This window comes from Saccostrea cucullata, unplaced genomic scaffold (genome assembly GCF_032062105.1).
Source record: "Saccostrea cucullata isolate Sc308-1 unplaced genomic scaffold, CSIRO_AGI_Scuc_v1 ctg4652, whole genome shotgun sequence".
Lineage (NCBI taxonomy): Eukaryota > Metazoa > Mollusca > Bivalvia > Ostreida > Ostreidae > Saccostrea > Saccostrea cuccullata.
The window spans coordinates 11,484-27,190 of NW_026934822.1; the positions used below are offsets into that span (position 1 = coordinate 11,484).

The 15,707-nt window shown below is 33.1% G+C and overlaps 1 protein-coding gene across 1 annotated transcript; it reads right to left on the bottom strand.

Moving 5' to 3' along the window:
• Nucleotides 1-10,444: 10,444 nt before the first annotated feature.
• On the bottom strand, nt 10,445-12,295 carry LOC134241409 (uncharacterized). The gene has a single exon (XM_062723464.1). The coding sequence runs from the start codon at nt 12,293-12,295 to the stop codon at nt 10,445-10,447; it is 1,851 nt and encodes a 616-aa protein (XP_062579448.1).
• Nucleotides 12,296-15,707: the final 3,412 nt, after the last annotated feature.

The following is a 15,707-nucleotide window of genomic DNA, read 5'->3' on the forward strand; positions in this document are numbered from 1 at the left end:
GCCATTTCTGTTACCCTGTAAGTGCTATGGAAAAAACCCTCCACACATCCTTTTTATGGGTTGATTTTTGTATTATTTTGCATTCTGGTCAAAATTTGTACTTTTCTTAAAGTAGTAACTTGTCATCTGGGATTGGTGCAGTTGTTTGGACGCCTCCAAGGATTAACTCAGTTATGTTATATTTTATGCATATTTACATGTAAACTGATATTTTTTACTGCATGTAAATTTCTCAGTCTCAGGGGGATTACACTTGTACCTTTCATGCACCTATGTTCATGTTTTATCTTGTTTTGTTTAATATCAGGAGATCCCTCTTAAGGTTATCCGATCCTCAGCCAGGAAGGATAACTCCAAAAATCAAAATTTAATTTGAAATGCATCAAAATAATGCTTGGAAATTAATTTTTTTCATGCAACAATTTTCATTTTATTCATCTTTATAAGATTCAAGGTTTTTGGAAGTCTTAAAAAAGGTCTGATAAAAGTTGACATTTTTACTCTATGAAAGGAAAAAAAAATAACACAGTTTTAGAGAAATAAGATTTTCTTGAATCCAGGCTTAGATACCAAAGCTTATTTGCTTTGGTATGAAATAAGAAGTGATTTGTGGTGTCTTGCAAGGATACAGTAGCAAAAGCCTTTTACACTAAGTATTATAGAATACATGACGGAAATAGAAGACAAAAAATACCAATAAGTATAAAAATCATGACCATTTCTCTGAATGCCTGGATACCTATCCTTTTTTAACTTAAAATGTTTTTGTTGATCAATTTGCAAATAGAAAATGCATTGGTGATATTCCAATTCGCTTTTTCTGCAAAAATATTGGAGATTTGACAATTTCCTCTATGTAATATTATTATCTTTAATCTTTAACTTTAAAGAAATACTGTGGATAAATTTACATAACATTGTGGATTCAGAGATACTTTTAATAGTATTTTTGATTACATAACTGCTAATTTTATAAACCTGAGGATCGGACCACCTTAATGGTTTGTTATAATTTTACTTTATGCCATTCATGTGAATGAAATAATCGACAAACTGCATTTTTGTGTTTGGTTATTTTTTACTGCACTGTCAGGCTGATATTTAAATGCTTATTTTTTCACCTATTTCGAAGCGATTTACAACTGAAAAATTACATTTTATTAATACATTTATTTTTATAATTTCTTTGCCAAAAAAAAAAGAAAATATACTAGGAACATTTAATCATATCCAAGACTATTTCAAAATATGGTGATCTTTCAATGGAGAATATCGTCTACCCGGCCCCTCTTTTTAAGAGCTTGAAATAGGGATAATTCACTATTTAGCGCTGGTTTCAAAACAGTTCATCAATTACCACTTAACTATTCTTTGTATTAAAAACAATTTTATGGCCAAATTGCCATTAATATTAAACAAAATGAGTGCAAAATGTAGGCAGGAATCGAGAGTTAGCGAGCATATTTCTTCCTTCAATTTGAAATTAGTTTTTTTAAGGAAAAAGGCTGAAGCCCATATGTATGACAAACAAAAGCTGAACATTATATGAAATTAAAATAGCATACGTTTAGTTTCTTATGACTAATTAGTTCACCCATTTATTGAAGGCATGCTTGAAATTTATCAAAGCATTAAAAAAAAACTAAAATCGACCTCCTTCATAGTGTATACGTACAGTAAAGTAGCGACAACGGACCGATGACAACGGACTGAATTTTCGTATCTTGTAATGACAACGGACATAAATTATAATAAATCAAATATTTAGGTTTTAATTGTTTTATTTTTTCCCGTAAATGCTTATAACATGTCTTGATACTGACTGCATCAATTGGTATATATATGATATTCTATTTACAAAAAATATAACATCTCAGAAGGAAAATGAATGAAATCCACCTTTGATTTCACCAGGGTTTAATATCGCCAACGCAAACTCCTCTTTTATTACTTCATTTTAACGGCTGAAATTCATACAACACCAAAAGGGGTGTCAGTCCTGTTCCCCATTGCAATTTCAGACATTGGTTGAAATTATTTAACTTAAAAATTGAAAAACTGCTCACGACCTGTCTTCTAAAGTAATGACACCGGACAGTGTTTGTCATAACCTTACCTGTATTTTCATGACAACGAGCTATTTTTAGTGCTTAACTTTAAATGTTTCTGACAACGGTACCGTCATGCAACTTAACGTGTTCCTGGCCGTGCTGATGATTTGTGCATGCGAGTATTTATCTCAAATTTACTTTAAAAAACATTCTAGGACACCAGCTTAAAACAGCCTTTCAGACTGCTTAAAAGTATAACTTGTTATTTGTATCTACATCTAGTGTCATGTACATTGTATCGATTGAGTCATCTCTGGTGGTATCGCCGACATTAATGAACATCACTGCTGTTTTTGATATTGAAAATGGAGACTGGATTATCCCCCTGAAATACATTTTATTTGTGTCTTCTTTCATTACATCTTGGAATCTTACTTGTTACCCCCCCCCCCGATCCGTGCATGTTGTGTATACTAACTTGTTAAATCTACCGGTACATTGTATTTATTTCTAATAAACTGTTTGAGCATTTTTGTGAGAAATAAAAAAGATATTCAAACGATATTATATTCAATCTCTCAGATAAAATTTCCAGCATATTATGTTTGTTTAAAAATAATATTTGAAATATATTATCGCTTTATTTATTTTTAAATTAATTTTGTAATTAGACGCAGGCTTTAACATCATGTTGTACATTTGGTATTGTACGTCCGGTAGGGGTTAAATTAATTCCAAATACTCTCGTATAATATTTGTTTAATTAGTCCGAAGATTCTTTCTTAAGAATCAGTTGCCACAACCCCCTTTTTATAGCATCAACGTCCCTATTTGAAAAAAAAATATATGGCCCTTTTTTAATTTAATTTTTTAAATTTGAATTATTATTTCTTTTTTAAGGGGGGGGGTCTCAAAGATATTTTTCATTTGATTCCCCGACTCTCCCCTAAAAATTAAAAAATTACACAATGTGTCTGTAATGTCAAATATTTTTGTACTGAAATAGAATGGACTCATGTCATTTTGGATTTGGCAAATCGTCATTTATGACGTTTATACAGACAAATTATATAGATCTCAATTTGCATTGTCTTGTCAAATATTGTAAAAAATTCAGATGTTTACCTTGTTATGCATTTGCTTTACGAAGAATGGATCACCAAACTTTTCAAAATCCTTGGCCTCGCTAGACCTCCGCAAATTTGTGATCGTGAATGTGAACAAACCTGAACTTTTATTGTGAACAAGATGTGTTTGTGAAACACTGATGCCCCCGTATGGCAACATAGGAAAACAATTGTGAAATCTGAAAGTAAGCCAATGTTAAAGCTTTTTCAATATGTACAAAAATCTCCAAGGTCAAGGTCAAAAGGTCAAATGTAATTGGTATCACATGAAAGGTCTTGCCACATAGAATACTAATGTAGAGTATGGAAGCCCTAGCCCTAACCGTTCAGAAGCTATGGCCAAGATTAAATTTTTCTAAAAGTAGTCCAAACTCCAAGGTCAGGGTCAAAGTTCTTGTTACCAAATGAAAGGTCTTGTCACAAGAATTAAATGTGTAAAGTATAAAAGCACTAGCCCTAACTCTCTTAAAGTTATGATCAAGGTTTCCTTTTTTGAAGTAGTCAGTCTCAAAGGTTAAGGTCAAAGGGTCAAAGTTCTTGGTATTCAATGAAGGGTCTTCTCACAGAATTACACATATGAAGTATGAAAGCCATATTACTTACCGTTCAAAAGTTATGGCCAAGGTTAAAGTTTTTTCACAAGTACGGGGATCTACAAGGTCAAGGTCAAAGGGTCAAGGTTGTTGGTATCCAATGAAAGGTCTTTAAACAAAGATTACATATGTGAAGTATAAATGTCCTGGTATCACTGTTCAAAAGATATGGCCAAAGTAAAAGTTTAAAATGTTGATGTTAAAGTGGGTCAAACTCCAAGGTCAAGGTCAATAGGTCAAATTTGGTGGTATCCAAAGAAATGGTCTTGTCACAAGGAATAAACATGTGAAATATGAAAGTCATAGCTCCACTAAATAAAAAGTTATGGGCAAGGTTAAAGTTTTTGCGGACAAACAGACAAACAGAGAGACAGAGAGACAGACAGAGAGACAGACAGACAGACAGACAGACGGACACGACAAAAACTATATACCCCCGAAACTTCGTTTACGGGGGCATAAAAAAGAATTTCTCTTAAAAAAAAATTTTACTTTGGTTATGATGTTTTAGCATTTAAGGATATCCGATCCTCAGCCAGGAAGGATAACTCCAAAAATCAATATTTAATTTGAAATGCATCAAAATGAAGCTTGAAAATGAAATTTTTTCATGCAACAATTTTCATTTTATTCATCTTTATAAGATTCAAGGTTTTTGGAAGTCTTAGAAAAGGTCTTTTAAAAGTTGACATTTGTTCCCTATAAAAGGAAAACAAATTAATACAGTTTTAGAGAAATAAGATTTTCTTGAATCCAGGCTTAGATACCAATGCTTATTAGCATGATATGAAATACAAAGTGATTTATGGTGTCTTGCAATGATAGCAAAAGCCTTTTACACTATGTACTATAGAATATATGACGGAAATAGAAGGCAAAAAGTACCAAATAAATGTAAAAATCATGACAATTTCTCTGAATGCCTGGATACCTATAGTTTTTAAACCTAAAATATATTTGTTGATCAATTTGCAATAAGAAAATGCATTGCAGATATTTCAGTTCGCTTTTTCTGCAAAAATATTGGAGATTTGGCAATTTTCCCTATATAATATGATTAACTTTAAACTTAAACTCTGAAGAAATACTGTGGACAAATTTACATAATTTTTTGTATTCAGAGATACTTTTATGACTACTTTTGATAACTTAACTGCTAATTTTATAAACCTGAGGATCGGACTACCTTAAAAGGAAGTGTACATGAAAAATGAGGAATTACATGCAGGTACAACCTCTATTAACACGTAAACATTTGGATATTAGAAAAATCTTATGATTGGAAAAAGTATCATCTTTCAGCAAAATTTATGCTCATTAATTGGAAATGTCCAATTGAAACTAAGCTCTGAGCTAAAAACAGATATTCCTTTAAAATATATTTGAATGTCTCTGAGTTATTTATCTTTCATATACTAGTGCATCAAAATGTTATCTTTGTCCTTAAGGAAAAATAGAAGATAACTCTTCCTAACAGATTTTTGAATTTTAGGCTAAATTTCTGTACAAATTCATCTTTAGGATATTCATTTCAAAACTTGAAAAAATTAAATTAGTGAATTTTTGAGGAAAAATATTGAATGAAATTAAAGGCTGAAATATTGTAGTTTTTGGCTATCTGCTAAAAAAATTCAACTCTAATTAATGAGCTCTAATTAGCTAAGACAAGGAAGTCAACTGATTTTTAAGGAATTAATTAGCAAAAAAGTGAAAATCTTAATTCGAAAACAAAGTCAGAGACTGGAAAAAACGTGGTGTCAAAAGAGACTTCAATAATGTACCTTGGGGCTTTTATAACAGTGATCACTGATTAATGGCTGGTGATTAAGATAAGGGGTTCTTAAGCAGTGGGGGTGATGAGGCTTTTCCGTCAGTCATCAAAGAATGGACCGGAGTTTCTCTTAGAAGACCAGGCAGCTCTAAAATAAATAAACAACACAAAAGTTTACAATATCTAAAAATGTACACCACACACAATAGCATATTCTTAGAAAAAGTCTACCATTATACAGTTAAATAATTACAATGCCAAAAAAGGACCAAAATGGTTGCATCAACATCAATACAAAAATGGAATTATTCCTCACAACAAAGGCCAGAAGAAAATAGGGACCACCAGCCCAGTCCAATCTCTAGTTCCCATTAGAAGACTAAGTAAAGAAGAGTTTCAGGACATTGTACGCCCACAGGAAAATGGGGTGTTTGCAGTTATAGATGCCAAGAGCCGAAGCAGTGAGATCCGGGCCAAGTGTGGTCCAGCCAGTAGACACCTACATGGAATCTGTGTCAGATGACCCGAATTCAAAATTTTACAAAGTACTTCACCAAGAAAAAACTGCTAAATTATGGAAAAATGCATTTAAAGAACACTCACATAAGTTTCCAGACTGTGATGGTCCACTGGACTTGAATCGGCATGGAAAGGAAAAACGAGGCCTGGCATGGATCCTTTCCGATCCGATGTAAGAAGAGCCACTATACTTATCACCGAGAAAAGCTCTACAAAGAGGTGAGAAGATCTGGCAGGGGACGAGGAGCTCTACAGCTGAATGTGGCCATGGCTGTCGGTCAACTGGGTACCAGTCTTACAACAGAGTGCGCATGATGCAACTTCCTGGATGGTGTGTAGTCTGTTTGTCAACATGTGAAACCCACGTGCATTTCGGGGTAGGTTAGTTTACTGTCAGTTTTCTTTCTTAAAAGACCGTTCACGGTAGCCTAGTGGTAGAGCGTTCGCTTCGTGATCGGGAGGCCCGGGTTCGATTCTCGTTCACGGCGCCGCGTCAAACCTAAGACGTAAAAATAGGTAGTGATTGTTCCTTCGCCAAGCGCTCGGCATCAGAAGTGAAAGTCACGGGTCTTTCGGATATGACCTTAAAAACGTAGGTCCCGTGTCACGGTAGGCGCTGGCACGATAAAGAACCCTCACTGCTCAATGGCCCTGAGTGCCGAGTATAGGTCTAAATTTGAAGCCCTTCACCGGCATACGGTGACGTCTCCATATGAGTGAAAAATTCTCGAGAGGGACGTTAAACAATATACAATCAATCAATTAATCTTTCTTAAAAGCCGCATAAGGCATATTTTTTCTGATCTCAAGTTTTTGTTTAAGCTTTAATCTTTATTTTCTCTTTCATGAATTTTCTGCTGAGGGTCTAATTTATTAAATATTTTAATTCAAGCTATCTAGTAATATGTAGTGAATTTTTTTCCTAGTGTGAGACCTAAAGAGAAACAGTTAACTCTCATTTTCACTAAAAATTCTCTGACTTCAGGAGTTGTTTCCCCTTGAAAAGATCAATAATGGCGGATAAATAATGCGGCATGCAGTCTGGTCACCAACGGACAGTTTTGACACCCGTATTTCTTCCAATTACCTCTGTAACCTTTTTTGTGTTCATCACACAGGTAAGAAAAACAAGATTTTGAATTCAAATAATTTTAATGAGCGAAATAATAAAGAATATAACATTTTTACATGTACAGACTTTCTCGTATAAGAAAATGTCACATATTACACGTACAATTATACATTTATTCACATGTCCACATTTTCTCCATTTACACAGTTGAAAATAATCAATGCATAATGAACCATAAAAACAATTATTACATGCAAGATAGTTCACAATATATATTTTAAATACAAATTTTATACATTTGAAATGCATGTACATATCATCAATGCCCCCCCCCCCCCCCACCCACACACACTTCACAGTCTTTCAACTTCCTTTTTTAATTTTGGATCTGTCAATGAATTACTGTAAGTGTCTTTAGATTTTTTTATCATACAGCTGTTATCTTTTAGATCTGTGGTATTTTCTTTGATATTACGCGTCAGCGGAGGTTGACAATGGTTTTCCGAGGGGTGCCAATTTCAACTGTTACCCTCCAAAACAGGCACCATTTATTTTATTATACTGAATGTCTTCTTGATTTAGGATGTCAGCAAAAAATATCGTCGATCGTCTTTACGTTCACGTTTAGAAAGCTTTCAAACTCCCCGCTACTTCAAAAAAGATTTACTGACCTCTTTATTGTTAATTTGATACTCTAAGTCCTTTATCATCTAAAGGTTCGTTATTTCTGTACTCTCAAGCATGTTTCGTCTGTCGTTTGTTGTTTTCATGAAAGCTACTTCGGAGACGAGCTTTTATTGACGTCAAATTTATTCCTGTTCTTTCAAACGCGCAACTGACGTTCTGAGATAATTCTACGGTGAACCGTACGCGCATTATTTCCACGCATGTGGCATTACCGTTGTGTTACCCGTTGCCACGTGTGTTGCTACGGCTGAGCAGATTGTTAACTGCGTCTAAACCAATCAGATTGTAGTATTTAACATGAAAGTATAATAATATATTTTAACAGTTTCTGTTTCATTTTAAAGGAATTTTGTCTATTTTGTTGTTGTTTTAGATGATGGACCACTATACTTCCTTTTACAACAGGTGCCCCTACAGATTCACAAAGTTCCAGTGTTGAGTTTCCATGACCCCTCTTCAGTGAGTGCACAACTTTATTCTACTTTCAAAATTTCTACTGCTTGTAATACATTTTGGATTTGATTTTAAATGAGCCCTATTTACAGAATCTTGTTAATATTTTAGTGAGGAGTTAAACAAGAACCCTATGTTTGTCTTTCTTTGTAAGATTATTATTAAGTTTGGAAACAAAAATAGACATGATTATTTAAGGTATTCCATGTCTAATGAGGTGATTTTGAACAATGTTAAATAAGTTTTATAGGTCATACATAAGGAAATAGCCAATCAAAATGAACTTATTCAATAAAAGTTCCATATATATATGGAGACAATTTTTTATTCTTTTTTCATTTTTGGCATTTTGTTTTAGGCCTACAGCATTAAATTTGGACTCATGTACTAGGAATATAATATCTTTAGCAGAATTATCCCAATGAATAAAAAGGAACTCTTTTATAATTTTAAAATATTTTACGCATCATTTTATATATGTTATCACTTTCTAACACAACCACAAATAGATCGGCCGCTGCTTCGGCTGATAACAAAAAAAGAAAAATTTCAGGAGTACTGTGCAACAAAATATTCCAGAACTTGTGTAAGAAGAAGGAAATGGAGATAACATACAGTATTCAATATCAAAGTCCATACAACAATACAAAATACGAGCTGAGCAAACACGAAACACCTAAACATCAGAGATGGAATCAGGTGCCATGCAGTAATGAGCATCCCCTGCTGACCGGTCACACCCGCCGTGTGCTCATTGTCACTAACAATGAAAAACGTCAATCAACATTTGACTCAGTAATAAATTGTATTTGCTGACAAGGTCATTGTATCGACCATAGAACTTACGAAATGATGACTTTAAACGAAACTGCTGATATTCTTGTTTCATCAACTTGCTTGTCAATTTTTTACCTCGTTTTAAAAATTGTTCATACGTAGAGCATGCTCTTGCGTATAGAATCAACTGAGATATATATACTCTGTATGCACGTGAAGACGGTTCAATATAAGTTTATTGTATTTAACAAGTTTCCTTGTTATCAAATGGATTTAAAACACACACAGAAACTTTAAATAATACTAGTAATAGTCCCTGCAAGTGCTACTACGATTTTCAGTCATTCTTAGTGGGACATGGTCATAAGGAAAATATTTAAAATTATCAAAAACACTACTTCAAACGTTTTGTTCATAGACTTTTTTACTGCAATATTTATTATTTTTATTCAAACTCGATTTCTTTGTTTTTAATTGACATAATATATTAAACCCACATTTGGACAAATAAAGGCGATATAGTATTGTTTTCAAATAATCGTTCAATAATCTACTATCATTATTTTTGAATATTTATTTTATGTCTTATTCACATAGTTTTCAATCCTTAATATGATGAGAACATAATAAAAAAAATAAATATTAGAATATGTACATTTTACCCGCAAATAATTGTGAAGGAAAGAAAGAGTAGTGTTGTTTTAATAGACTGATTTTATACACATGCAAATGTACACTGTATCATTAACAATTCATGTGAAAAATTAGCAAAAAATAAGATAATTAATACATAACATTTCATAATATAATTATTACAAACAAGAAACATAACCTTTAAGTGATCTATGACTCAGACAACATATCATCAGTATTCAACTGAAAATTTCATATATAGAAACTTGATTTTTTTTATTATTAAATGAGATTCATGTTATTTCACTTATATTTTCAATACTCAAGTCATTCTGCCTGGGTGTTGACGCTGTACGACGTACATCATATATTAAACCGAATGTCAGTTCATTTCGGGACACCGTATATTTCTCAAAATATACATAAATGAGCTCAAAATTGATTAATTTTTTAATTGAACTTACCTTGGGTCCACGAACATGAATACAGACGATGATAGTATGTTTATTAGTATACATGTATGTGAATAGATATGAATAGAATGTAAAATTATGAAGCATTTGAAAAAATAAAATTTGTGGGCGAAAGTGGACAACTCTTTGAAAGGATTTCTATACTTTTATCTTACTTTTGCTCCTCAAAATTGTATAAGATGGAGTAAACAGATCTATAATTATAATTAAATATAATTGTAATTATATCCTGCGTATGTCTGAATTTTGTTTACATATATCTAATATGACAGTTATATGACCTGTCATCTAGCTCTGCCTCTCAATGTATCTGTATATACGCACTCTGTTGTTGACTCTAGTTCCGACCCAGAGAAGATGAGCTTTGTAATCATAACTTAGGCTCCCCGGATAGTATATCCCTTGGTCTTGTGTCAGTAACAGTGACAAGAAATTACCATCTTTGTCAATCATCTGTACTGTGTGGTTGTTAGCATCACACACCAGGATGTTTAACAATGCGTCTGTACAGATTCCTAGTGGCTCTAGTCGTGATTTTGATGGAGGTCCTTTGTAGGAGAAGCGATAACGTCCTCCATGCTCTGTCACCACTAAAGCACTGCGAAGTATGTCAGAAACAATGACATCTCCATTGCGATTTTCTGTGATGTAGATCGGTTTACTATAGAGATTCAAATGTGTTCGGTTGTGCACCTTCGTGATCAAGTTCGGTATCTGATCTGAGATTTTGTATTTTATTTTTTGTATGTGTTTTCCCGTTGAGTTATACCGTACTACTTTGCCTTCATCTGTGTCTGTATATTTATACATCCCGACCAGCAGATCTCCGTTAGAGGGAGAGCAGTAGATACAACGTGGTTCCCATGGTGTTGTTTTCTTTATCAGTATTGACTTCTTTCTGTAGTCCTTAGATAGTTTATTTATATTATCATACTTATCTATATATATAAGATCACTGGAAGTGTTTACCGTGTGTACTCCAGAAAAAATATTTTGATCTGTTATGTGATACAGTCTATCACCTGCTGTGTTTGTCAATAAGAGGGTGTCCTCCCAGCAATCATTGATCCAGACACGACCGTATGACACAAAGGAAATATGACTTACATGACCTATACCAATTATTTTGAGTGATCTGTGTGCCAGGGGTTTTGACATCTGTTTCAGAAGACATTCATTGCTTACTTGTCTTTTTCCAGTTTCTATGATTTGAATTTCACCTAATTCATTCACATCATCCATTTTGGTTTCTTCAGTCTGGGAGAGTAGGGCATGTTTTGTAAGTTCAAGAGTGTTCATCAAATTGGAGACACGGTTTCGTTTTAGGAAAAAGAGAAACTGTATCGGACTATATGCTGAATGTTCAAATATGTGTTCATAGTTTTCTATTTTCGTAAGGCGTCTCTTTGTTTTTCTTTGCTGATCCGGTAATCTATTAGTCATTTTATATAAAATATTATATAATACTGTGTCAATGTCCTTTTTAAGATTCTGGGCTTTTTTTGACGTCACTGACTGAAGGTAGGCAATTTCCTCAAAACACGTTTTTATGTCATTTTTTATTCCACCAAGGAGGTAATTGCTGTTATAAAGGGTCTCACTTCTGATATTGTGAATGATTTCTTTGGTTTGTTGACGGTTTCTTTTATATATTGATCTAATATCTAATGTTTTGTGCTTTTTGTGTCCTTTACATTCGAAACAGATTGGAAGTTTACATACGAGACAGAACATTTCATATATTCCTGTTGAATGTGTTTTACAAATTTCTTGTTTTGAAACGTTTTCATATTTCTCACGGTAAATCACAACATTATGATATATGGTCTCTAGGTCAGTTACATGTGTCTCTTTACACTGTAGACACAGGTCATGTTTACAAGTGTTACAGTAGAACTCTGTGTCCCCTTGGCATTGAAAACACTGTCGTACTTTACATCGTATAGTAAAGCTCTCTTCACCACGGTAGGTAATGTAGAAAACCAATTTATGATATTTTGTATCAGAATTTTGAGAATGTGATTCTTTACACTGTCGACATAGGTTCTGTTCACAAGTTTTACAGTAGAATTCTGTTTCTCTATGGCACTGAAAACACTGCCGTATTTTACACTGCGTGCTAAATCTTAATGTTGCCATAGTGTTGAGGGGTACAAAAACGTCATCAGAAATTCCATCAACTGAAATTTTATAACGAAATAATAAAAATATTTAGTATGAATAATTTTACATGCACATTCTTTTCAAATCAATATTAGAATAATACACAGCTTTTCATATTATGTTATCATAAAATAATAGAAAAACATGTTATCTTCTGTTCGATATTATGCAATTATGTCTTCAGTGTAGGTCGATATGTGGTAACATGTATAAGGACTCATGGCAATTGATAATGACCGAAGATATAGAAAGTGATAGCGACCGAGCCTGCAAGGTCGCTATCATTTTCTGTGTCTGAGGTCAATATCAATTGCCATGAGTCCTTATAACCACATATTATTCGTTCACTGAAAGTCATAATAGATATATTATATAATCACTCAAAGTGAATGCACTGACACAGTCCTAACAAAACAGACTTGGCTGTCATAACGTCTCAATTGGTAAATTCACGCTTCTTATATTATGACGTCACGTACTACGCAACTTTGGTGCAACCAAACGGCGTGTCATGCGATATCATTTTCCACGGACGCGCGTTTGCATCGATATCACAGAAGGAGAAATATCACGTGACGTAATTTCAGACAATTAAAACTCCGAAAATAATCTTTTTATATAATACGTCTTGTTTGAGGATAGGAGATTTTTTTTATTCGTTATTCAATGATGATATTTAAATAAAAAAAAAACCCTTATATTTCATTCTGATTATTCACATAACATTAACTTTAAAAATCTTATTCTAACTTATCCTAAAATTCATTAAAATATATACTGAGAAATAAAGAGGCTTAGTGTTCTAGTCAATTAAGACTCTTCTTTTTGTGAAACTTCATGATAAAAATGGATGGAGGATATGGACAGAACGAAAAGTATTTAATATCAAAGTCCATAACTTAATACAAAATAGGAGCAGAGCAAACACTGACCTCCGAAACATCAGAGGTGGGATCAGGTGCCATAGAGGAGTGAGATCCCCTGCTGATCGGTCATACCCGACGTTTGCTCATTGTCATGATAGGGAAATAACGGGAAAATCTGTCGTCAATTAAGTGTATAAATAATGGACTAACAATAAGTATGAAAAAAGTAAGTCAGCATTTGTCTCAATGATAATTTTATTTTATCTGACAAGGTCATTGTATCGACCATAGAATTTTTCGAAATATTGATTTAAACGAGACTGTTGATAGTCCTGTTTCATCTACTGGTACTTACCTGTTAATAATTTACCTAGTTTTAGAGATGGTTCATACGTAGAGCAAGCTCTGGCGTATCGAATCAACTGGGATATATACACTCCGCATGCAGGTGATGAAGGTATAATGTTGCATAAGTAAGGGAAGTTGACGATAGAAAAGTTAAAGTCATCACGTTTATACTATAGCTTGGTTGTTAGGTTACCATTAACGTCTTTTTCAAGTAAAATATCAAAGTATGAAACAGATGTGTCAGACTCTGTGATATCTTTTATCTCAAGCTAACTAGGGGTGGGACGATACACAGATCTTGCGATACGATAAGTATCTCGATATATTGGCACGATACGATACGTATCTCGATATTTTGATAAATTATAAAACTATTTTTAAAAATTAGTATTTTATTTCAATCATATGTGTCTTGTCATTTTAAAAGTCAACATCATGTAAAACTATTCAAAATAATTAGTATTTTATTTCTTTTCTTCTCTCTTTTTTTTTTTTTTTTTTTTTTTGCTTTGACATTAAATCAACAAATTATTCTATTTCAAATCATGTGTGCTTTGAAATTAATACTTGAAGTTCATCAAAATCATTCAATAAAACTTTACAAAAACAATAATACATGTACATATTTATTATTAACAAATTACTTTTAAGAAGTTGTTTACAAATAGTTGTGTAGTTCATCAGAGAACACGGACTAAAATTCATTTAAAAACATCACATTTACATTTTTATTAATTGCTGAAAGTCTGTAGCAAAGCTGAGATTACCAAAAAAAAAAATACGAGATGGACTAACAATTAATAATATCATATGCTCTGGAAACGATCCTTTCTGTGTATAGCACGCATTATATACTGCACTTTTTTCGTCAAATCTTCCGAAGCTGCTTAAAAATGGAAACATTTTACCCCTAAACAACCACTTATTAGTTCTAAAGTGTGTTTTCAATAATCAACATCAACTTTTCGCTTCGTACAAGCCGCCATTTTCCAAGGACATGTACTTTCATTTTCAATTTTGGATAGGTCGTTCGTGTATCGTTTCGTACCGATATTTGAATGCTTGTATCGTAAACCGTATCTTAGAGGAAAATATCGATATGTATCGGTGTATCGGTATATCGTCCCACCCCTAAAGCTAAACAGAATATATTGTATCGACGTAGGGATGGAAATGATCATTGTTAATTGACAATGCTTCGTCGATGTATCTAAATGTCGAGTTGAAAGCCACGGCAAGTGTTTCCTTCTTTTCATGCATTAGATTTTGCACAAATCCTGCTTCATCTGAATATAAGGATATGTCTGCTAATAACGGAGCGCAATTGGTATCTATGATAACATTTCATTGCAAAATTTGTGGATAATCATTTTTGATTCATTCATTTTTTTTTTTTGTTTGTTTGTTTGTTTTTTAAATGTTATCAATAAAGAAAGATTAAATCCATTATGCTGTTCAAGGCTGCTTATTTGATTGTCGCCTGATTAAGTACACTCCTTCGAGATCAATTCAAGATTTTCTTCGAAATAGGAAACATATATGGTCTAGCTAGCACTTCAAGTCATAAACGAAATTGTTTGGTCGAAAATTAAATGCTTGCAATTTTTTAAGAATATTGTTCTGAATATTTTTATATATTGCTTTTCAGAATATTCCCCCTTTCGGTTGAAAAAAAAACAATGTAGAAATCCTATTATAGATCCTATTTGTGTAATAACTTATCAAAATGTTATGATATTTTGTTGCTGATTGTAAAGATAAAAACAAATTGTGCTTCAACAATTTATAATCTTTGAACATGTATAAGAAAAATATGGAGATAACGAACAGTATTTCTATCTCAAAGTCCATAAAACAATTTAAAATAGGAGCAGAGCAAACACGAACCTTCAAAATATCAGAGATGGGATCAGGTGCCATGGAGGAGTGAGCATCCCCTGCTGACCGGTCTCATCCACCGTTGGCTCCTTGTCATGATCAGGAAATAACAGAAAAATCCGTCGTCAATTCAGTGTATAAATAATGGACTAACAATTAGTATGAGAAACGCTATAGGATAAACGTGATGACTTAAATTTTTCTATTGTCAACTTCCCTTACTTATGCAGCAATATACCTTCATCACCTGCATACGGAGTGTATATATCTCAGTTAATTCGATACGCAGGAGCATG

What these genes read in the sequence shown, in the direction of transcription:
- LOC134241409 (XM_062723464.1), bottom strand. Translation starts at nt 12,295, where the DNA reads ATGGCAACATTAAGATTTAGCACGCAGTGTAAAATACGGCAGTGTTTT.